The 19,327-nt window shown below is 41.5% G+C and overlaps 2 protein-coding genes across 3 annotated transcripts in view; both read left to right on the forward strand.

Moving 5' to 3' along the window:
• The window catches only part of LOC110070396 (tubulin alpha-4 chain), a 23,221-nt gene extending 13,159 nt beyond the window's left edge, over positions 1 to 10,062 (forward strand). For both annotated transcript variants that reach the window (XM_072999804.2, XM_072999805.2), the window contains 2 exons: positions 423 to 1,103; positions 4,750 to 10,062. In XM_072999804.2, the coding sequence (XP_072855905.1) occupies positions 423 to 1,103; positions 4,750 to 5,043 (975 nt within the window). In that variant the 3' untranslated portion in view covers positions 5,044 to 10,062. The remainder of the gene's footprint in view (positions 1 to 422; positions 1,104 to 4,749) is intronic.
• LOC110070394 (tubulin alpha-8 chain) overlaps positions 9,880 to 19,327 on the forward strand; it is a 23,424-nt gene continuing 13,976 nt past the window's right edge. The window contains exons 1-2 of the mRNA XM_072999802.2: positions 9,880 to 9,969; positions 17,824 to 18,046. Coding sequence (XP_072855903.1) covers positions 9,967 to 9,969; positions 17,824 to 18,046 — 226 coding nt within the window. The 5' untranslated portion in view covers positions 9,880 to 9,966. The remainder of the gene's footprint in view (positions 9,970 to 17,823; positions 18,047 to 19,327) is intronic.

Below are 19,327 nucleotides of genomic sequence, written 5' to 3' on the forward strand. Positions count from 1 at the left end.
ACTTGCTAAGCCCCACTTAGATTTGTTAATTTTGGATTAGAAAAGTGAGGGGGCATTTTATACATGGGGGCGTCGTATACATGAAAAAAATACAATATTTCTACCTAATTAGTGCATTACAAGTGCTGACTTCTGTTTTCTGTCCATTAGAAAACAGGCCATAGATCAGATAGAGGGTTGATCCCAAAAGCAAAGATAGCAAGATTGATATAGAGAAAGAGGAAAATAAAAAAGAGAGAAATATATTTTCTTAACTTTTCTATCCCTGTATTTTCATTCAGTTCAAACCAGTCAGAATATGATAATGTGCAATATTCCTCACCAAGTAAGGAAGCATACATGGAATCTTATGTTTGAAAACTCCCATATCTCATCCCCCTGCATGAAGAAAAGTAGCATCTAAATTATAGTTCCCTTTTCAGGCTGACACCTGCTCCGGACTACAAGGATTCCTGATTTTCCACAGCTTTGGAGGAGGCACAGGTTCAGGCTTTACCTCCTTGCTGATGGAGCGCCTCTCTGTGGACTATGGCAAGAAGTCCAAACTGGAGTTTGCCATCTATCCGGCCCCACAGGTTTCCACGGCTGTGGTGGAGCCCTACAATTCCATCCTGACCACCCACACGACCTTGGAGCATTCCGACTGTGCCTTCATGGTGGACAACGAGGCCATCTATGACATCTGTCGGCGCAATTTGGACATTGAGCGCCCCACTTACACCAACTTGAACCGCCTCATCAGCCAGATCGTTTCCTCCATCACCGCTTCCCTGCGCTTCGACGGTGCCCTCAACGTGGACCTGACTGAGTTCCAGACCAACCTGGTGCCCTACCCCCGCATCCACTTCCCGCTGGTGACCTATGCGCCCATCATCTCCTCCGAGAGGGCCTACCACGAGCAGCTCTCTGTGGCCGAGATCACCAGCTCTTGCTTTGAGCCCAACAACCAGATGGTGAAATGCGACCCTCGCCATGGGAAGTACATGGCCTGCTGCATGCTCTACCGTGGCGATGTGGTGCCCAAAGATGTGAATGTAGCCATTGCTGCTATCAAGACCAAGAGAGCAATCCAGTTTGTGGACTGGTGCCCAACTGGCTTCAAGGTGAGGACAGAGACTCCACTAAGCAGAAATAACAGAGAGGCTCTGGAATGCAGCAGGGTTAGCTTATCCTATTTTGGGATGCCCTCAACTTGGGTCAAGAGATGATATGATAGGCAGCATTATCTGAAGGGCTCCTCAACCACTAAAATCATGATTCTAAAATGTAAAATTACCAGACCTGCACCACTGAGTTAACCTGTGACAATTTAGGCATACACTTTTCTTTTAAAACGTTAGTCAAGATCTTGTTGCTTAGTGTAGTAAATCTCATTAGAGTAGGCTCATTGAATCAATAACACTTATAAGGAGTTGACTCACTAAACTCCCATTAATTCAGGGGCCTACTATTATAGTTTTGGTTGCTTTTTCTCATATTAATTGGTCTTTTAAAAAATTCTCCAGCTTCAGCAATTCACTTTCAGCATGAGGTGGTCTTGCATGTACAGTGGTGCCTCGCTTAACGGGCGCCCCGTTTAACAATGAAATCGCATACCGACAAACTTTTTGCGATCGCTTTTGCTGTTTTCTGGGACCCTCGCTTACTGGGCAGCAAAAATGGCTGCCATATGGAGGATTTTCGCTTTCAGGTGAGTTTTTAGCCCATAGGAACGCATTGAAGGGGTTTCAATGCATTCCTATGGGCTTTTTATAATCGCATAGCAACGAAATCACTTTGCAGTGATTTTTGCTGCACTGATTAACGTCGCTATGCGAGGCATCACTGTATTGTTATTGACTTCGGGAGCTGGAAAGCTAGCTGGATAGCTCAGTTGTTTAGGTAATTTGAGATGTGTGGGGACTTTGTGTGTTTAAAAAAATGTGCACCAGAAACATAATAGCTGGCTGATTAACTCAGTGATTTAGGTATCTGGCTGTGGAGCCAGAGGTTAAGGGTTCAATTCTCCACTGTGCCTCTTGCAAGTAGAGCCAGTCTGGGTAGCCTTGGGCAAGCTGCACAGTCTCAGGGTGCTTCCAGAAGAAAGGAATGCAAAATATTTCTGAGTATTCTCTGCCTAGAAAACCCTGAAAAGGGTTGCAATAAGTCAGAATTAATGACAGCACATTATTATTATTATTATTATTATTATTATTATTATTATTATTATTATTATTATTATTATTATTATTATTATTATTATTATTATTGTTGTTGTTGTTGTTGTTGTTGTTGTTGTTGTTGTTGTTGTTGTTATTATTGTTATTAACAACAACAACAACAACAACAACAACAACAACAACAACAACAACAACAACAACAACAATAATAATAATAATAATAATAATAATAATAATAATAATAATAATAATAATAATAATAATAATAATAATAATAATAATAATAATAATAATAATAATAATAATTTCTTTGGCATTGGGCAAGTGTCTCTATGGTGTTCTAGAAAGTCCATGCTGATTTTAGCCTATGGCAATATAATTTTGAATTAGCTCAGTGGTAAGGTGACTTCATGGGGACGTGGTGGCGCTGTGGGCTAAACCGCAGAAGCCTTTGTGTGCTGCAGGGTCAGAAGACCAGCAGTCGTAAGATTGAATCCACGCAACGGAGTGAGCTCCCGTCGCTTTGTCCCAGCTCCTCGCCAACCTAGCAGTTCGAAAGCATGCAAATGCGAGTAGATAAATAGGTACCATCTTGGTGGGAAGATAAACAGCATTCCGGGTCTAAGTTGCACTGGCCACGTGACCACGGAAACTGTCCATGGACAAACGCTGGCTCTACGACTTGGAAACGGGGATGAGCACTGCCCCTAGAGTCGAACACGACTGACTAAATTTCAAGGGGAACCTTTACCTTTTAATTTTTATTTATTTATTTATTTATTTATTTGATTTATATCCCGCTCATCTGATACATCTGTGACTTCCCTAATGTTAACCCAGCTAGCCATACCGAAACCTTCTTGTTAGGGTAGAAATAAACTTATTAGCTTTCATGTGAGGTTTCCTCAAGACCACAAACTGTCACTGTTGGTTTGTTTTTAGCATTATTAATACTCCAGTTGACAAAATAGAGGATCTTGCAACTGTGTTTTTTTTTTAATTAGGTGTTTAGATCTTTCCCATGAGGCTGTATGGGAGGAAAAAATGAAAGTAGAACTCTTCTAGCCCTCTCTTGCAATCTGTGATAGCAGAAGTGCTAAAGCGTGTGTTGCTGTCTATGCACTGTCATCTACTCTGAGCATGAAAGCTGGTCTCACAAACCATTCAGGCAGAAAATAGCAAGCAGTGCCAGCCCTACCATTAAGCAGGATGGGGCAACTTCCTCATGTGACCAATGGTCAGGTCTTGCAAACTCAAGAGTCAACCCATCTCATATTCGTTTTCTTTTTTGCTTTTCCTATTAACTTCAACTTTTCTCCAAATTCGACAAGGCCAAATATTTTGGTCTCTGACATGAACTAGCCAAGCCAGAGGTCTTGTTTACAGGATACCTGCCAAACCCAGATATTAGATATCCCTATTACCTTCTGTTTTTGAAGAAGGCTCAGAGACCCAAGACCCTACTTGCCCGGCTAGCTGATTTTATTTCTTTATACCACGAGGAAAGTGAAATCCTGGGCCCTTGGATGCTGACCTGCTCAGAACGAAAGATGAAAAGTAAACACTCCAGTTTCCTCCAACACTTTGCTAGAGAAATATTTGGGTACTTGTCCCTTTTTTACCTTTAAAAAGAGAAGCCAAATTAGTCAGATGATTTGAGCTCTAGTCCCAATGGTAAGCCAGAGCATAGTGGCAAATCCACAAAACTGGGTCAGGCATGGATCTCTCCCCCCTTCCTACCCCTCCTCCTCCATTTCTACATCCAGGTCCCCCAAATACTTCATGCTGAATACATTAGTCCCACCAAACTAATGTTTCCCATTTTTGCTTGGAAGGGACACCAACTAAATTCAAAAGACCAGTTTCCTGACAATGTGCATAGGTTTCCAGATCTACTAGCTAGATTGGGTTGGAACAGTGTGGGGTGGGTGTTATGTGCCATTAAATGGGTTTGGACTTAACAGCCACCCTAGGAGGGTTTCCAAGCTTTTTAAAATTCCGTGTGAGTTTCCATGGTTGAACAGGGATTTGAACCCAGGTCACTTGAGTCCTAGACTATTAGTCTCTCCACTACATTACACTGAATCTCAAAATGGGGAAAAGGTAAGCCTATGTCAGCCAGGAGCTCTGTGGATGGAGGTGGGGTTGTGTGGGTCTTGGCCTTCACCTGTATGAATAAGGTAAGGCAATGGTGCATTAAAAGCTTCATTCAGAAGCATTCAACGTACAGTATATTTCACCATAGATACACTAATTGATAGAAGGAGATTACTTCATACCCATGGAGAATTGTGGCCAAAGACAATTTTAAGTCTTTACCATAGGTTCAGGCGTTGTGTCACTTTAGTCCAGTGATTCCTCATTTGGGGCTTTTAGATGTTGTTGGACTACCACTCCCAGAGTCCCTGACTATGAGCCAGTTGGCTGTGACTTGTAGGAGTTGAAGTCCACTAACACTGGGGAGACCCAAAGGTGGGAACGGCTGGTTTTAGTTTTTTACTTTCTGTTTCATTCAATTAAAATGTGTTGATTTGAGCTCACACAAGTTCCCCTCCCCGCTTTGCTGTTCTCTTTCTTCTAATCCAACCAGGTTGGCATCAACTACCAACCCCCTACGGTAACCCCTGGAGGAGATCTGGCTCAAGTGCAACGGGCCGTCTGCATGCTTAGCAACACGACCGCCATTGCTGACGCCTGGGCAAGGCTCAACCACAAGTTTGATCTCATGTTTGCCAAGAGGGCCTTTGTCCATTGGTATGTTGGAGAAGGCATGGAAGAAGGGGAGTTTGTTGAAGCTCGAGAAGATCTGTCTGCCCTGGAGAAGGATTATGAGGAAGTGGAGACTGACTCATTTGAACCAATGCTTGACAGCGAGGAAATCTAACAATTTGCTCTTCTCTGTACACCAAACAGTCTCTTGTCTTTTGTTTCCTATTCATCAGGAAGTTCTCTGGTACAACATATGTTTAAATGAGTGGGAAACACTTAAGAATAAAGCAAATAGAAAGCAGGGGAGAATGGGAATATGTGTAATGCAACTGGATATATTCTTAGAGATCATGTTTCTGCCGCAATGTTCTGCTGCAGAGTTGTGTAAGGTGTGTGTATGGCATACTAGGGAAACAATGGTTTTTCTGCCACTCTGGTGCAGTTTTCAAAGAGGTAGTCCCATCAATGTATTTCAGCATGTATAACAAAATTGTAATCCTCGAAAGCTCACACTGAATAAATCAGTCTTTAAGGTGCTGCAGTACTTTTTTTTTTAAAAAAAATTGTTCTGTTTTTGTTATTCTGTACTACAGTTTTCACTTCAGACCCCTGTGCAGGTGGCTGGTACAAAGTGTGGCAGGCATACTGATGATAGTGTCGTACCAGATGTCGGATCTGGCTACAGTGACACATGCCTTAGTTACATCCTGTTTGGATTACTGTAACGCACTCTGTGTGGGGCTGCCTTTGAAGACGGTTCAGAAACTTCAGCTGGTGCAAAACTCTGCAGCTAGACTGCTGAATGGGGCCAGCTACAGAGAGCATGTAACACACCTGCTATAAGAACTGCACTGGCTACCAGTCTGTTTCCAGGCCCAGTTCAAAGTGCTGGTCATTACCTATAAAGCCCTATACAGCTTAGGTCCAGGCTACCCGAAGGACTGTATCTCCCTATATGCCCCTTCTCAGCGATTAAGATCAGCAGAGGAGGCCCTCCTCTCGGTCCCATTGCCAGCACAAGCCCAGCTGATGGGGACACAAGGGAGGGCCTTCTCAGTGGCAGCTCCCAGGTTAAGGAACACTCTCCCTCAGGAGATCAGGACAGTCCCTTCCCTGTTATCCTTCTGAAAAAAAAAACTAAAGACCCATCTCTTCAGGCACGCTTTTAACAATTAAAACTGAATCCCTGAACCCCATTTTAGCAGATAATTTTGATCTTTCCCATGTTTTAACGTTTTAATTTAATTTTTAACTCATATATTGTTAAATTTGTCTTTTAATATTTAACTTATTGTGTTTTTAAATTGTGTGAATTTTAATGCTGTGAGCCACTTTGAGTCCCTTTTCAGGAGTATTGCGGCATATAAATAAAATAATAATAGTAACAATTGTACAATGGGCCCAGAACTAGTAACGTGTGGTCTGTCTCTTTGTTTCTTAATCTTCCAAAACCCCATGCCCTCTTGCGATAAATACAAAAGCCTCAATGACCCCATTTAAACCTGCCTCCTCCAGTAATTTTATCTGCAATATCATGATTAAAAACAACTCAAAATGTTAGTACATTTATGCGGGGAAACTCATCCCCCCCATCAAGATCCTATTGCTAACCTCAACTCAGGTGGAACCATTGAATCAATTACTGAATGTGAGTCATCATTCATGTAAATCACATCAGGTTACCACGTTTACTCTAGTTGGGACTAATAATAGAATATTGGCCTTTGATCTTCAGTGGTTTTTTTAAACACAGAGTGCAGTGTAATTCTAAGATAAAGTCAAGTAGGGGAATTCCACATCAAAGACAATGCAATAAAGTGCATACAAAGGAAGCAACAGGTATAATTATTTTCCAAATAAAAATGTTAATACTTTTAAATTGGTGCTTTCAAATTACACATGCTTCCTTCAATCCAAAGCATGTGTGTAGCCAAAAAACCACCAGAAGAATGAGATTCAGAAGGGCAGCAATGAAGGAATTAGAAAAGATCATTACGTGTAAGGATGTGCCAGTGGAGACCAAGATAATCCAAATTATTGTATTCCTGATCACTATGAATGGGCACAAAAGCTTGACAGTGAAGAAAGCGGACATGGGAAAAAATGGCTTCATTTGGAATATGGTGCTGAAAGAAAGCTTTTCTGGATTGCTAGAAAGATGGACAAGTTGGTCCTAGAGCAATTCAAGCCTGAACTATCTCTGGAGGCAAACAGGATGAAACGGAGGCTATCATGATTGGAGCACATGAGAAGGCAAGATTAACTGGGGTTAAAAACACAGTAATGCTGGAAAAGGTGGAAAGCAGGAGGAAAAAAAGAGGACCAAATACGAGTTTACAAGAAATGAGCAGGACTGTTGAGGACATGAAAAGGAAATTTCAGCAAGAGTATTTTGCATTAAAAGCTCCACCTGTTGAAATTGAAATTGCTTGTCCTGAACAACTATTAAAGGTACAGGAATTTTTTTTCTGCCCATGGGTATTTTTGCAGTATTCTTTGTCCATGAGGTCAAACATAGTCCTTTTTGGATTACAGATTCCAGCATAGCCATACTGGCTTGAGAATTCTTGTTTGTTGTAATCCTCAGTAAAGGGACCCTTCCACATTCTGTTTCAGATTAAGGTTTATCGGAGAAATTCAGGTTCAAATCTACAAAACCATGGAATACATCGCATCCTCTCATGCCTGCCAGGCTCCTGCACCCAAAGATTGTGAAAGTAAAAGAGTGCATGGTCCTGTATCTTTATACAGAAGAGGGAATTTCATTAGATCTAGCTTGTGTAAACAATTGGCTAATTAGGTGCTGTCCAGTCAATTCGGCCTTAGGGGAAGCTTCCCAGGGTTTTTTTGGTATAAAATTCTCAGAAATGGTTTGCCAGCCCCCTCCTTCTGCTGGTGATGTGGAAATTTGCAGCTTGCCCATGGTTGGCAAGGTGACACGGCATGTAAACCCATCAGCTACACATTCTAAGTCACCTTGGCTGGCCTCTCTCCCAGGTGTAGAGGGGATTTGAACCCTCAATTCCTGGTTCCACAGCCAGACATCAGAAATCATTTCCCCTTTTACCTTTGACCACCCAATCTCAGGTAGATCTACCTCATGGTATTATTGTAAAGAGAAGTTGGGCAGAAGAGCCATCTCTCCTCTGAAAGGAAGGAAGGGTATAAACCTAAATAATTCGTCTTTGAAAGGGACAGCTGCTCTTTAGGGCTGCAATGCATACAGAAGTTCAATCCTGTCTAGGCATTACTTTGGCTCGAATGTGTGTGTAGTGGGGAGCAGAGTCTGGATGAAAATGTTCCAGCGGTTTAAATGTAACTAGCCAAGTATATCGTATCAGTGCTTTCCCTCTTTAACTCAAATATTTACAACTTCAAGCTAATTACAAATTCAAGCTAATACAGTATTTAAAACTTCAAGCTAACCATCATGCCTCAGATCCATTAACACAGCAAGGCTAATTTGTCATTAATTTAAAAAAAATGAAATGGGAGAAAAGTAATCTAAAATAAAAACAGCTTCAAGTTACTGATGAGGATGGAAACCAAACTCTTTGAAGTATTTTACTCTAAAAGAGGAAGACAGGAGGGCCTGGTGTGCTCTGGTCCATGGAGTCACAAAGAGTCGGACACGACTGAACAACTAAACAACAAAAAAAGAGATTCAGCTCTGTTATTACAACAGTAGATGTCATTTGTAAAGATTCGATTGGAAGGTATGAGGAGAGAGGATTTCTTGGTGGCGGCAACGTAGTTGTAGTATTTTTCAGTGGGCAGGGTGGTACTCATTGGGGCGTTTCCTCCTTTGCATTCAGAAGGTTCCAGGTTCAATCCTGGGCATTTTGAAGTAAAGTTGGGAGAGAATCTGGTCTGAACCCTAGAGGGACTTTGCCAGTCCAGCTGACAATGTTGGGCTAGATGGATCAATAGTCTGTCACAATGAAAGGTAGTGAGCTCCTTGTATTCTTCTCCCTGATGAGACCTGGCAAACCTTCTGTTTCCAGATGGATGCTGCAAAACATTTGCTTCTAGGTCATTTGCAAGTTTTATGTTATCCCCTTCTGATTTTTAATTCAGGACACCACACTTTAAGAAGGATGCCAACAAACTGGAACAAGTTCAGAGAAGAGCAAAGTGAATTATTTTTTTTGGGGGGGGGGAATGGAAACCAAGCTCTATGAGGAAAGACTGAGAGATCTGGGTATGTTTAGCCTTGAGAAAAGAATACTGAATGTAGATAGAATAGCACTTGTCAAACACTTGAAGGAGTCATACAGAGGAGAGACAGGATCTGTTCTGGATCATCCTAGAGAACAGGATACATAATGATGGGTTCAAGTTACAGGGAAACATATTTCAGTTAAGTGTCAGGAAAAACTTCTTAAGTGTTAGAGCAGTACAACATGGGGCCAATGATCTTGGAAAGTGGTGCGTGCTCCAATGCTGGAGTCATTCAAGAGAAAATTGGACAACCATCTGTCAGATCTGCTTTGATTTGAATTCATCCACTGAACAGGAGGTTGGACTTGATGACCTTACAGACCCCTTCCAACTCCATTATTTTATGATTCTATGATTGATGTAGCTGGTTTTGTCTTTGTTTAATGTCATTATCTTTCAGGCTTTGTTTTGTTGTTGTTTCACTTGTTGCTTTTTCCATGTTTTGGAAAAAAATGTACAGGGATACATAACGACGCAAGCAAGCAAAACTTAATGCTATTTCATGGCCATATTTTTTTCACACCATCATTGATATTGGATCTATTTCTCTTTTTCTTTTCTGTATATGTGCTAGAGCTTCAAATTTGGACCAGGTGTTTTGTTCCGTGGAAAAGGGATGAACTTGACAGCAGCTATATGACTGTATGTAAAAGGCTGGTGATGTAACTAAGTGAGGGTGGGTGGGTGACTCTTGGGAATTGTGACCTCTTTCCTCCTCTACTCTATGACACTGAAGGGCCAGAGCAGGTGGCTGGTGCTGGTCCCACCTCTCTTCCTGCCCTACAGCTCAGAGTGAGACAGCAGAAAGTAGCGGAGAGGAGAGAAACGAAGACTTCAGAGCTGACCAAGAAAGGAAGTGAGAACCAATCAAAACATTATGGTAAGAAGGGAAAAGGAAACCTATTGAGAATGAGGGGAAATGATAGTATCAGTCTGCTGCTTATTCGTTCAATGGTCACCCTTTATAATCAAGCAGATGAGGGATAATTTTAGACTGGACAGTTTATTGGGTAACGCTTGGTTAAATGTTGACATGTTTTGGCACAGACATACAGCAAACAGGCTTCTCAAATGACCAAAAGTGTGTTCCTACGCTTCCTTATGTGACATACCACTAAAATCAGGCAGCCTTACTTCTGAGTAAACATATCTAGGTCTGATGAGTGCAGAAGACAGAAGAAGTTACTTGGATGTATATAGGATGAAATTTATATCACCTGCCATCCCCATTTTGCAGATGGAGATGAAAATAAGGGACTAACTCTGTTTCAGTTCATAGCCTTGGCAGAATTTCAGGCTTAAGACTTCCAGAGTGAATGACTTACTATGTCTTAGCAGGTAAATTATCCAGACTATGAAGCTTTAGCCCATTCCTTCAACTCCCTCCACTATCACTATAATGGTCGTTTATTACAGCCTAGGAACCGAAGCTAGGAATTGCAGTTCTTTCAAGGACCTCCAGATGTCCTGCAAAGTGTTATATTTTTCAGGCGTTTTAGAATGTAAAAAAACATTATACAGTTCTTGGGGAGAAGTGAAACAATTAATTTCAACCAGGTTCAATTTGCAGCCTACAGGTAGAATTTAGTGACACTGAGAAAAATGCCTTGAGAGAATAGCAAAAGTGCTGTCAGAGAGGGCTGCAACTCAGTTATACAGCACATGCTTTGTTTGCAAAAGGCTGTGGCGGTCAAATCCTGCAACTTCCAAATAAGACAGAGAAAAACTCTTTGAAATCAAGGAGAGATGTTGCAAATAGTGTAACTAATGCGGAGTTGGTTGTACTTTCTCAGTGCTGAGGAAAAGTATTCTGCAGATGCTCAGTTCTATGCATTTCTGTTATTACTGTCCATAACTTGAATGGTCTCCTTGCTTGAGTGGAATGAATACTGAAATATATGATCACGGCCAATGGTTTATAGTTTAACGTTGATCGTTTGTTTGAATTTATCATGAGCTAATTTTTTATGATTATACTATCTATTTTGAAGATATGAGTATAGCGAAACAAGGGTAAAAGGTGTAAAAGAACACAGCTGCATTTTAAGGGATAACATATATAAAAAGGAAACATAAGGGGGAAATACGTGTCTAAATCACACTGGCCATGTGACCACGGAAAGATTGTCTTCGGACAAACGCTGGCTGTATGGCTTGAAGAGCGGGATGAGCGCCGCCCCCTAGAGTCGGACACGACTGGACAAAAAAATTGTCAAGGGGAACCTTTATAGGTAACCCTATACTTGACCCTGAATGTGAAAACCAAATTATAAAAATAAAAACAAATCCTGACTCCCGGGAATGATAGAAACACCGGTGGTTAACTCCATTTGTATACTTGTGGCTAATTGTGGATACTTCCATAACTAATTTATTCTGATTCTACACAGCCACTAAAGTGGAACTATTCGTTTTGGAAGGCCAAGGCCACTAAAATTTTGCTCTGTCCTGAATATCCATCTCAGTCTTGACCTATGACCTTCACATTGGGAAGCCAGTTTGCTACACACTCAAAGACCTCATCATCCTGTTTGGGAACCACAGCTTTCTTACTACTATTAAGAGCTGTGGCTGATGCCTTCCTCTCTTCCTCACAAGCCTAGAGGTACTTGAAAGATACCCATCCACTTATGACCTCAGTTACTTCCTGGCATATAGTTTCGATTATAACTCCTTGACTTCACTCAAAGATTGCTGGGGGAAGAGTGGATCTTGATAGGTATACCTCTACAGTACTATGTATGTCTGTTCTAGAGTTGTTGTTGTTTAGTCATTAAGCCATGTCCAACTGTTCGTGACCCTATGGACCAGACCGTGCCAGTCCCTCCTGTCTTCCACTGCCTCCCCGAGTTTGGTCAAATTTATGTCGGTAGCTTCAATGACACTGTCCAACCATCTTGTCCACTGTCGTCCCCTTCTCCTCTTGCCCATACATTTTCCCAACATCAGGGGCTTTTCCAGGGAGTCTTCTTTTCTCATGAGATGGCCAAAGTATTGGAGCCTCAGCTTCAGGATCCAGTAAGCACTCAGGGTTGATTTCCTTCAGAATGGATTGGTTTGTTCTCTTTGCAGTCCAGGGACTATCAAGAGTCTCCTCCAGCACCACAGTTACCTTAGTCTGTTCTACGGTAGTGGTTCCTAAACTTGGATCCCCAGATGTTCTTGGACAAAAACTCCTAGAAGCCTTCACCCCTAGCTATGCTGGCCAGGATTTCTGGGAGTTATAGTCCAAGACCATCTGGAGAACCAAGTTTGGGAACCTTTGTTCTAAGGTGACCAGAGAACAAAAACTTCAAATTTCTTGTACAATAGTTGGGTCGAAAAGGACATTTCAGCAGGTGCAGGTACCATGAAAAGCTCTTCTAAAAAACTAGTAAAGACATTAATCTATTTTCTTTCCCCCCCTCTAATCACCTTAGTCTATTCAGAAGTTATGGCTGTAGGGGATATGATCTAAAACAGCAATTTTTCCAAACTCTGCTCAGAAGTAAATCCTGCTGGATTTTTAAGAGGTCCTCCTTACACAAGGATATAGGCACTGAATGCAACCTATTCTTAGAAGCAATAATTAGAACAGCATTTAATTTCTACCAGATAAGCCATCTGTGATGATTCCCTCTATGAAGCACCTACGTTTTGTGCCCTCACGAAGGTTCCAGTCTTTGTTTCCCTCACTGCCCCCAGTGGACCTCTATCTACAGTATAAAAGACGTTTGCCCAAACACTTGTTTGGTAAATGCAAACAGAACTTATTTACTGAAGTATAGCAAAGTTAATAATAATCACAGATGTTCTACAGTTGTTCATTGTTTACAAGCAAATCATTCACAGGTCTCTCTATACATACTTTCTTCTTGCCATATAATTAATTACCTTCTCTATCCATTTATCTTAACCAGTCTCTCTCTCAATCTCTATCTCTTCTGCCTCTAACTCCCTCTCTCTCACTCTTGACTCTTGACTGACTTGACTCCGCCTTTTAACCTCTTTCTCTCTCTCTCATTCTCTCTCTCTCTCTCTCTCTCTCTCTCTCTCTCTCTCTCTCGGCTCCGCCTCTCCACCGTATTTGCCTAGAACATGAATAATACATGAGTTATTTTGCATAACAAAAGGGTGAACGCTATACCATCCTTTTAAAAAATAGCATTTGTGACAGTGTGACCTACAACAAGAAGATTACCATAAATATAAGGCAGTGTGGGGAGCTGCATTTATATGAATACTCCTTTGGCCTGTGGTTGTTTTCAGTCCAGACAGCACTGCTGTGGTTTAGGTATCTGGATGCAGAGCCAGAGGTTAGGGGTTTGATTCCCCAACTGTGCCTTGGAGAAGGGCCAATGTCATGGGCAAACTGCACAATCCAAGGGATCCCACAGAAGAAGGGGGTGGTAAAGCATTTCTGTGTACAGTATTCCTTACCTAGCAAACCCTGGAAAGGGTTGCCATAAGTCAGAACTGACTTGACAGCACGCAATTATTATTAGACAGCACTAGCTATAGGCCCCTGAATCTGAAAGTAACTTTAAACATTGCTAAGAATCTTGTATAATCGTGATATATACTGCAGTCCTTCAGCTGTCATGGATTATCATGTTACAACTTGAACTGTTGACAGTGGTCATGCTGGTTTGGGGATAATGAGAGTGGCAGTTCCAACATATGTGGAAGTCGTCAGATGAGGGTGAGGGAACCTGGGGCACAGAATTTGCTGTTAGCAGGAGGAGGCCCATGTCCAAATATTTCAGCTTTCCTTACAGAAAACAGAATTGCCAACTTACCGGAAAGGAATGGCTGAGCCGGCTCTTGTGCATTTAACAGTCTTTTGCTCTACTGAGATCAGCAAATTAAGCTTTGCATGGTAGGCATGATGGGAAGCATTCCCGCCACCTAACAAATAAAATTTGCAGGTCAGGATTGTCCTTAAGAGATGCAGGAGAAAAAAGCACTAAAAAGTGCATTCCCATTTCCAGTCCAGCATACTGGACAGATGTGGTTCTATAGAGATACATTCAAATCAAATCAAATAAATTTATTGTCATCGTAAGTATATACATAGTATACCCATACAATAAAATTCACACAGGCACCTAGAGACCAGACCCACATGCACACACATAAAAAAAATCCACCAAACACTCCTCACCCACTAAAAATTCATTAGCTCTGGGCATTCCAGATGTATTAACTAAAACTTCCACCATCTCCAGCTACAGGAAGATAATGGCAATTGCAGTCTATCACATCTGGAGGGCATTCAGTTTGGGAAATTCATTTAGGAACACAGTAGGGTAGCAAAAACTATCACCAGGGCAGCAAATTCTGTTATTTATTTATTTATTTATTTATTTATTTATTTATTTATTTATTTATTTATTTATTTGATTTATACCCCGCCTATCTGGACCAATGGACCACTCTAGGCGGCTTCCAATATAAAATTAATCAATAAAATACAACAGATACATGGCTAATACAAAACAACTAGAATAAACTTAAAAAATAGGAAACGAAGAAGAAGAAAATCAAGAATTGGCTGGAGGGAAGGCCTGAATAAATAACCATGTTTTTAATTGGGTTTTGAAGATGCCCAGTGTAGGGGCTGCGTGAATTCCCGGAGGGAGATTGTTCCAAAGGCGAGGAGCCACTGCCGAGAAGGCCCGGTTTCATGTCTTCTCCTTCCGGGCCTCTCTCGGCGTCAGGCTCCTCAGCCTCACCTCCTGATTCGCGCAGGTTATTATTATTACTGTCCCTGAGCAGGCTTTGGGAGATGATCAGAGCTAGGAAGTAACTACCTCTAGGTAGTTACTTCCTAGCTCTGTAGTTACTTTTAGTACTTCCTAACTCTAGGTAGTTACTTTTAGGTAATGGTTAATAGAACCAGTAGTTACAGAGTTACCTTGTAGGTGAATGGAGTAAGTTAAATAATAGTAATAGATAAAACGTTCAGAAGTTCCTTTTCAAGGGCTTTAAAGACATTTGGGGGAGCTGGCTGGATAGTTTAGTGCTTTAGGTATCTGGCTGCAGAAGCAGCTGTTGGGAGCTTGATCTCCCACGATAATTCCTGTGAGTAGAGCCAGCCTGCGTAGCCTTGGGCAAGCTGCACAGTCCCAGGGCGCTCCTAGAAGAAAGGAATGATGAACCACTTCTGAGTATTCAGTACCTAGAATACCCATAACCCAGTACTGGTTTGACAGCACATTATTATTATTTCTAGAGACATTTGGACAAGCATTATCAATACGAAGGAAAATGTTCTTTAGTTTTGTCTCTTATGTCTTTATAGGTATTTCTGAGGACAATATGAGAATTGACCAGAAGAGCAAGCAGAGAATATTTCTGTGTACTTTTTCTGGCCTGTTGGTAACCACAAGGGAACAATTTGGTTGCTGAGAAATACTGATAAACAAATTCCTTTTAAACTTTAAGTCACCAAACTCTAGAAATCGTCATGGTCTAACCTCATGTTTGCTATCTGGGATGTTTTCTGTCTCTTATCTAGCTTTGTTAGTTTCCTTTGCTGTGCTGAAACTTCTGCAGAAGAAGGGAGGGACAGAGAATTTCCAAATTTAAACCACCCGCTAACTGTTAAAATGTCAAACTACTGTAAACATAACTTACTTGCTCCAGTCTATAAGCTCATGTTATTTTTTTGATCAATGTGTAAAGTAGCAGAAATGAGCAAGTGAAGATTAACAAGAAATTATTTTGGCGTGATACTGTCATTCCTGCTCTCAGAGAAAAGTCAAGGAATCTAGCAGGTTCTTAAATTACACTCCCTGGAGAAATACTGTTGAGCCACATCAAGTCCCAGTCAGAAATAGAAATGAATCCACATGGTACATGGACTATTTTCTAAGATCTGTCAGATTCTGTATGGTTTCAAGGGAGAGCTAGCAAGCATTGGCTAAAATCCTATTCCACAGTTACACAAATTACATAAGTTTTGGATGTGACTTACTGTGTTAGAAAATTTCCTCAGGCATTATCTGCTGCACATGAGTCATGCAACTCACTATGCTAGAGATGTCTACAGAGATTTCTTAACTTACGGCAATTCACTTCCAGAATTTATGCTATTTTTCCAACTATGCACCAGGATTCCAGCCTTTACTTGTGTAGACCAGAGGTCGTCAACCTCCGGTCCGCAGCCCGGTGCCAGTCTGAGGCCTGAGACGGACCGGGCCTCAGAGACAGACCTCCTGCCCCCCTTAGGGGTGTACTCACTTTTGTTCCATGGGGTTTAGAGATTAATAGCTTTGTGTTGCGTTATTTTCAGGGCACAGCACTTTACACTGTTATACAAGCTGCATACTCACTGCTTTACATTGTAGCCAAGCGTCATTTTTTCAATGTTGTCACATGAAAAGATATACTAAAATATTTATGAAATATGAGGGGCTGTACTCACTTCCGTGATATACTGTATATTACTATGAGTCCTCAGAGGCATTGCGTGTGATTCAGAATTTCATAATAACAACATACATAAACAAGGTAGACATGATTTGGGTGGACCGTAGGACTGCTCTACTGTAACAGACTTAACCTGCCTACCTGTATGGAAATGTTTATCTTATATCCAGAATGCATCATGCAAAAGGCAGGACTGAATGAATCCCAAGGCGGAATTAAGATTGCTGGAAGAAATATCACCAACCTCAGATATGCAGAGGATACCACTCAGATGGCAGAAAGTGAGGAGGAATTAAGGAACCTTGTAATGAGGGTGAAAGAGGACAGTGCAAAAAACGGTCGGAAGCTCTACATTAAAAAAAACCTAAGATCATGGCCATTGATCCCATCACGTCCTGGCAAACAGAAGGGGAAGATATGGAGGCAGTGACAGATTTTACTTTCTTGGGCTCCATGATCACTGCAGATGGTGACAGCATCCATGAAATTAAAATACGCCTGCTTCTTGGGAGGAATGCGATGACAAACCTAGACAGCATCTTAAAAAGCAGAGTCATCACCTTGCCGACAAAGGTCTGCATAGTCAAAGCTATGGTTTTTCCAGTAGTGATGTATGGAAGTGAGAGCTGGACCATAAAGAATGCTGATCGATGAAAAATTGATGCTTTTGAATTGTGGTGCTGGAGGAGACTCTTGAGGGTCACCTGGACTGCAAGGAGAACAAACCTATCCATTCTAAATGAAATCAACCCTGAGTGCTCACTGGAAAGATAGATCCTGAAGCTGAAGCTCCAATACTTCGGCCATCTCATGAGAAGAAAAGACTCCCTGGAAAAGATCCTGATGTTGGGAAAATGTGAGGGCAAGAAGAGAAGGGGACGACAGACAGTGTCACCAAAGCTTCCAACATGAATTTAACTAAACTCCGGGAGATAGTGGAAGACAGGAGGGCCTGGCATGCTCTGGTCCATGGAGTCACAAAGAGTTGGACACGACTTAATAACTAAACAAAAACAACATGGAAATATTGGTGTTACCCTAAAAAAAAAATTATTGAGAACATGCACTAGAAGCCAATGTGAGATTCAGAGTTCTAAATAGCATAATACAATATATAGTTATCTAAAAGCAGAAAGTCCTGATTATTTACTTTTCTATACATGCTATTGGAAAACACCAGCCAAAACGTCATGAGCATTTCACTTATTTTGATACCGATAGTCAAGCAACATTGTTTCTTAGAAGGAATATGCTGGGAAAAATTAAAAGCCATAATGGCTGCGCTACTGCTTCTGATCTTTTCTTTGTTCTTTCTCTCCAGCGTGAATGCATCTCTGTCCATGTTGGTCAAGCTGGAGTTCAGATCGGCAACGCATGCTGGGAGCTTTTCTGCCTGGAGCATGGCATTCAGCCCGATGGCACTTTCCAGAATCAGCCCAACAAGTTTAACGATGATGACTCTTTCACCACGTTCTTCAGTGAAACACGCACGGGGAAACATGTGCCGCGAGCTGTTATGGTGGATCTAGAACCCACAGTAGTAGGTGAGTGGGTTAATTAGCAATGGCAAGTACAAAGGAGCCCTGTTTGAAAGAAACGAGTGCTGGGAAGAAGACAGAGGCAATGGCAGACAAGACTCTCGTACCATTAACAGCTGTAAATAGAGCAAACATGTATTAATAGTTGTAATTTGCCATGCAAAACGGGGGGCAGGGGGACATCTGTTAGAACTCCACCAGTGCAACTACAAAGTAGAACTATTGATGAAGGAAGTTACTTTTTTGCATTACATCCTTCAGAATATCCTCATCAATTGACATGCTGACTGGAATATTCTGGGAGTAATTGCCCCACACCAGGAACTTTCCCCACCTCTTGAGTAAAAACACTCCTACACATCTGTGAAAACTACCCAAAAATTTGTGTTTCTACTGCAGGAACGGTGTATAACGAAACCCTTGGATTTACAAGGTTAATATTTCCTTGTAGCTCTTTAGTTTTTATCTCATTCCTGCCATAAACAGATACAGAGTTTGCTTTTGTAGCTCCAGTTTGGATGAACAGACCAGAGGAAGGTTATCTTCCTTGTTACTGATCATCCAAACAACCATGAAACCTAGCTCTTTCCCCCCAGGTTGTGTGAATTTTCTCATTAAAGAGACAGCCTATGTTAAAGTGGGACGCAGTGGCGCTGCGGGTTAAACTGCAAAGCCTCTGGACTGCAAGGTTGAAAGATGCAAGGTCAAAAGACCAGCAGTTCGAATCCACGCCACGGAGTGCGCTCCTGTCCGAGCTCTTGCCAACCTAGCAGTTTGAAAGCATGTAAAAATGCAAGTAGATAAATAGGTACCCGCACAGTGGGAAGGTAATGGCACGGTGGGAAGGAAAGAAGGGGATAATTAATATGAATTATATAATATCTATGATATGATTTCTATGATAATTAATATGAACTGTATAGGTGCAGTAGCACTATATCCAGTATGTGTGTGAGAAAGATATTGCAGGAAACAAGTATCAACCGAAAGTACCATGGTTAATTTTGGTACGAAAGTGGCCTATTGATATTGTGCTACCAGCCTTAACCCTCTTATGCCCCTGAAATTTAGTTTTTGCCAGGGATGTGTAAGTTCTCTAGATGCTGGACTTCAGCTCCGGTCATCCCTAACCAGTATAGCCAATAGTGAAGGAGGATTAAAATTGCAATTCAGCAATATCAGGAATAGAGATTGAGAAGTTACTTTGAAGAAGAATGAATTTGTGGATATATTTAAGCCTTTCACAACTGAGCAGATTTAGGATGATGCTCTGGATATCAGATACCA

The sequence above is a fragment of the Pogona vitticeps genome, chromosome 5, assembly GCF_051106095.1.
Source record: "Pogona vitticeps strain Pit_001003342236 chromosome 5, PviZW2.1, whole genome shotgun sequence".
In the NCBI taxonomy this organism is placed as follows: Eukaryota; Metazoa; Chordata; class Lepidosauria; order Squamata; family Agamidae; genus Pogona; species Pogona vitticeps.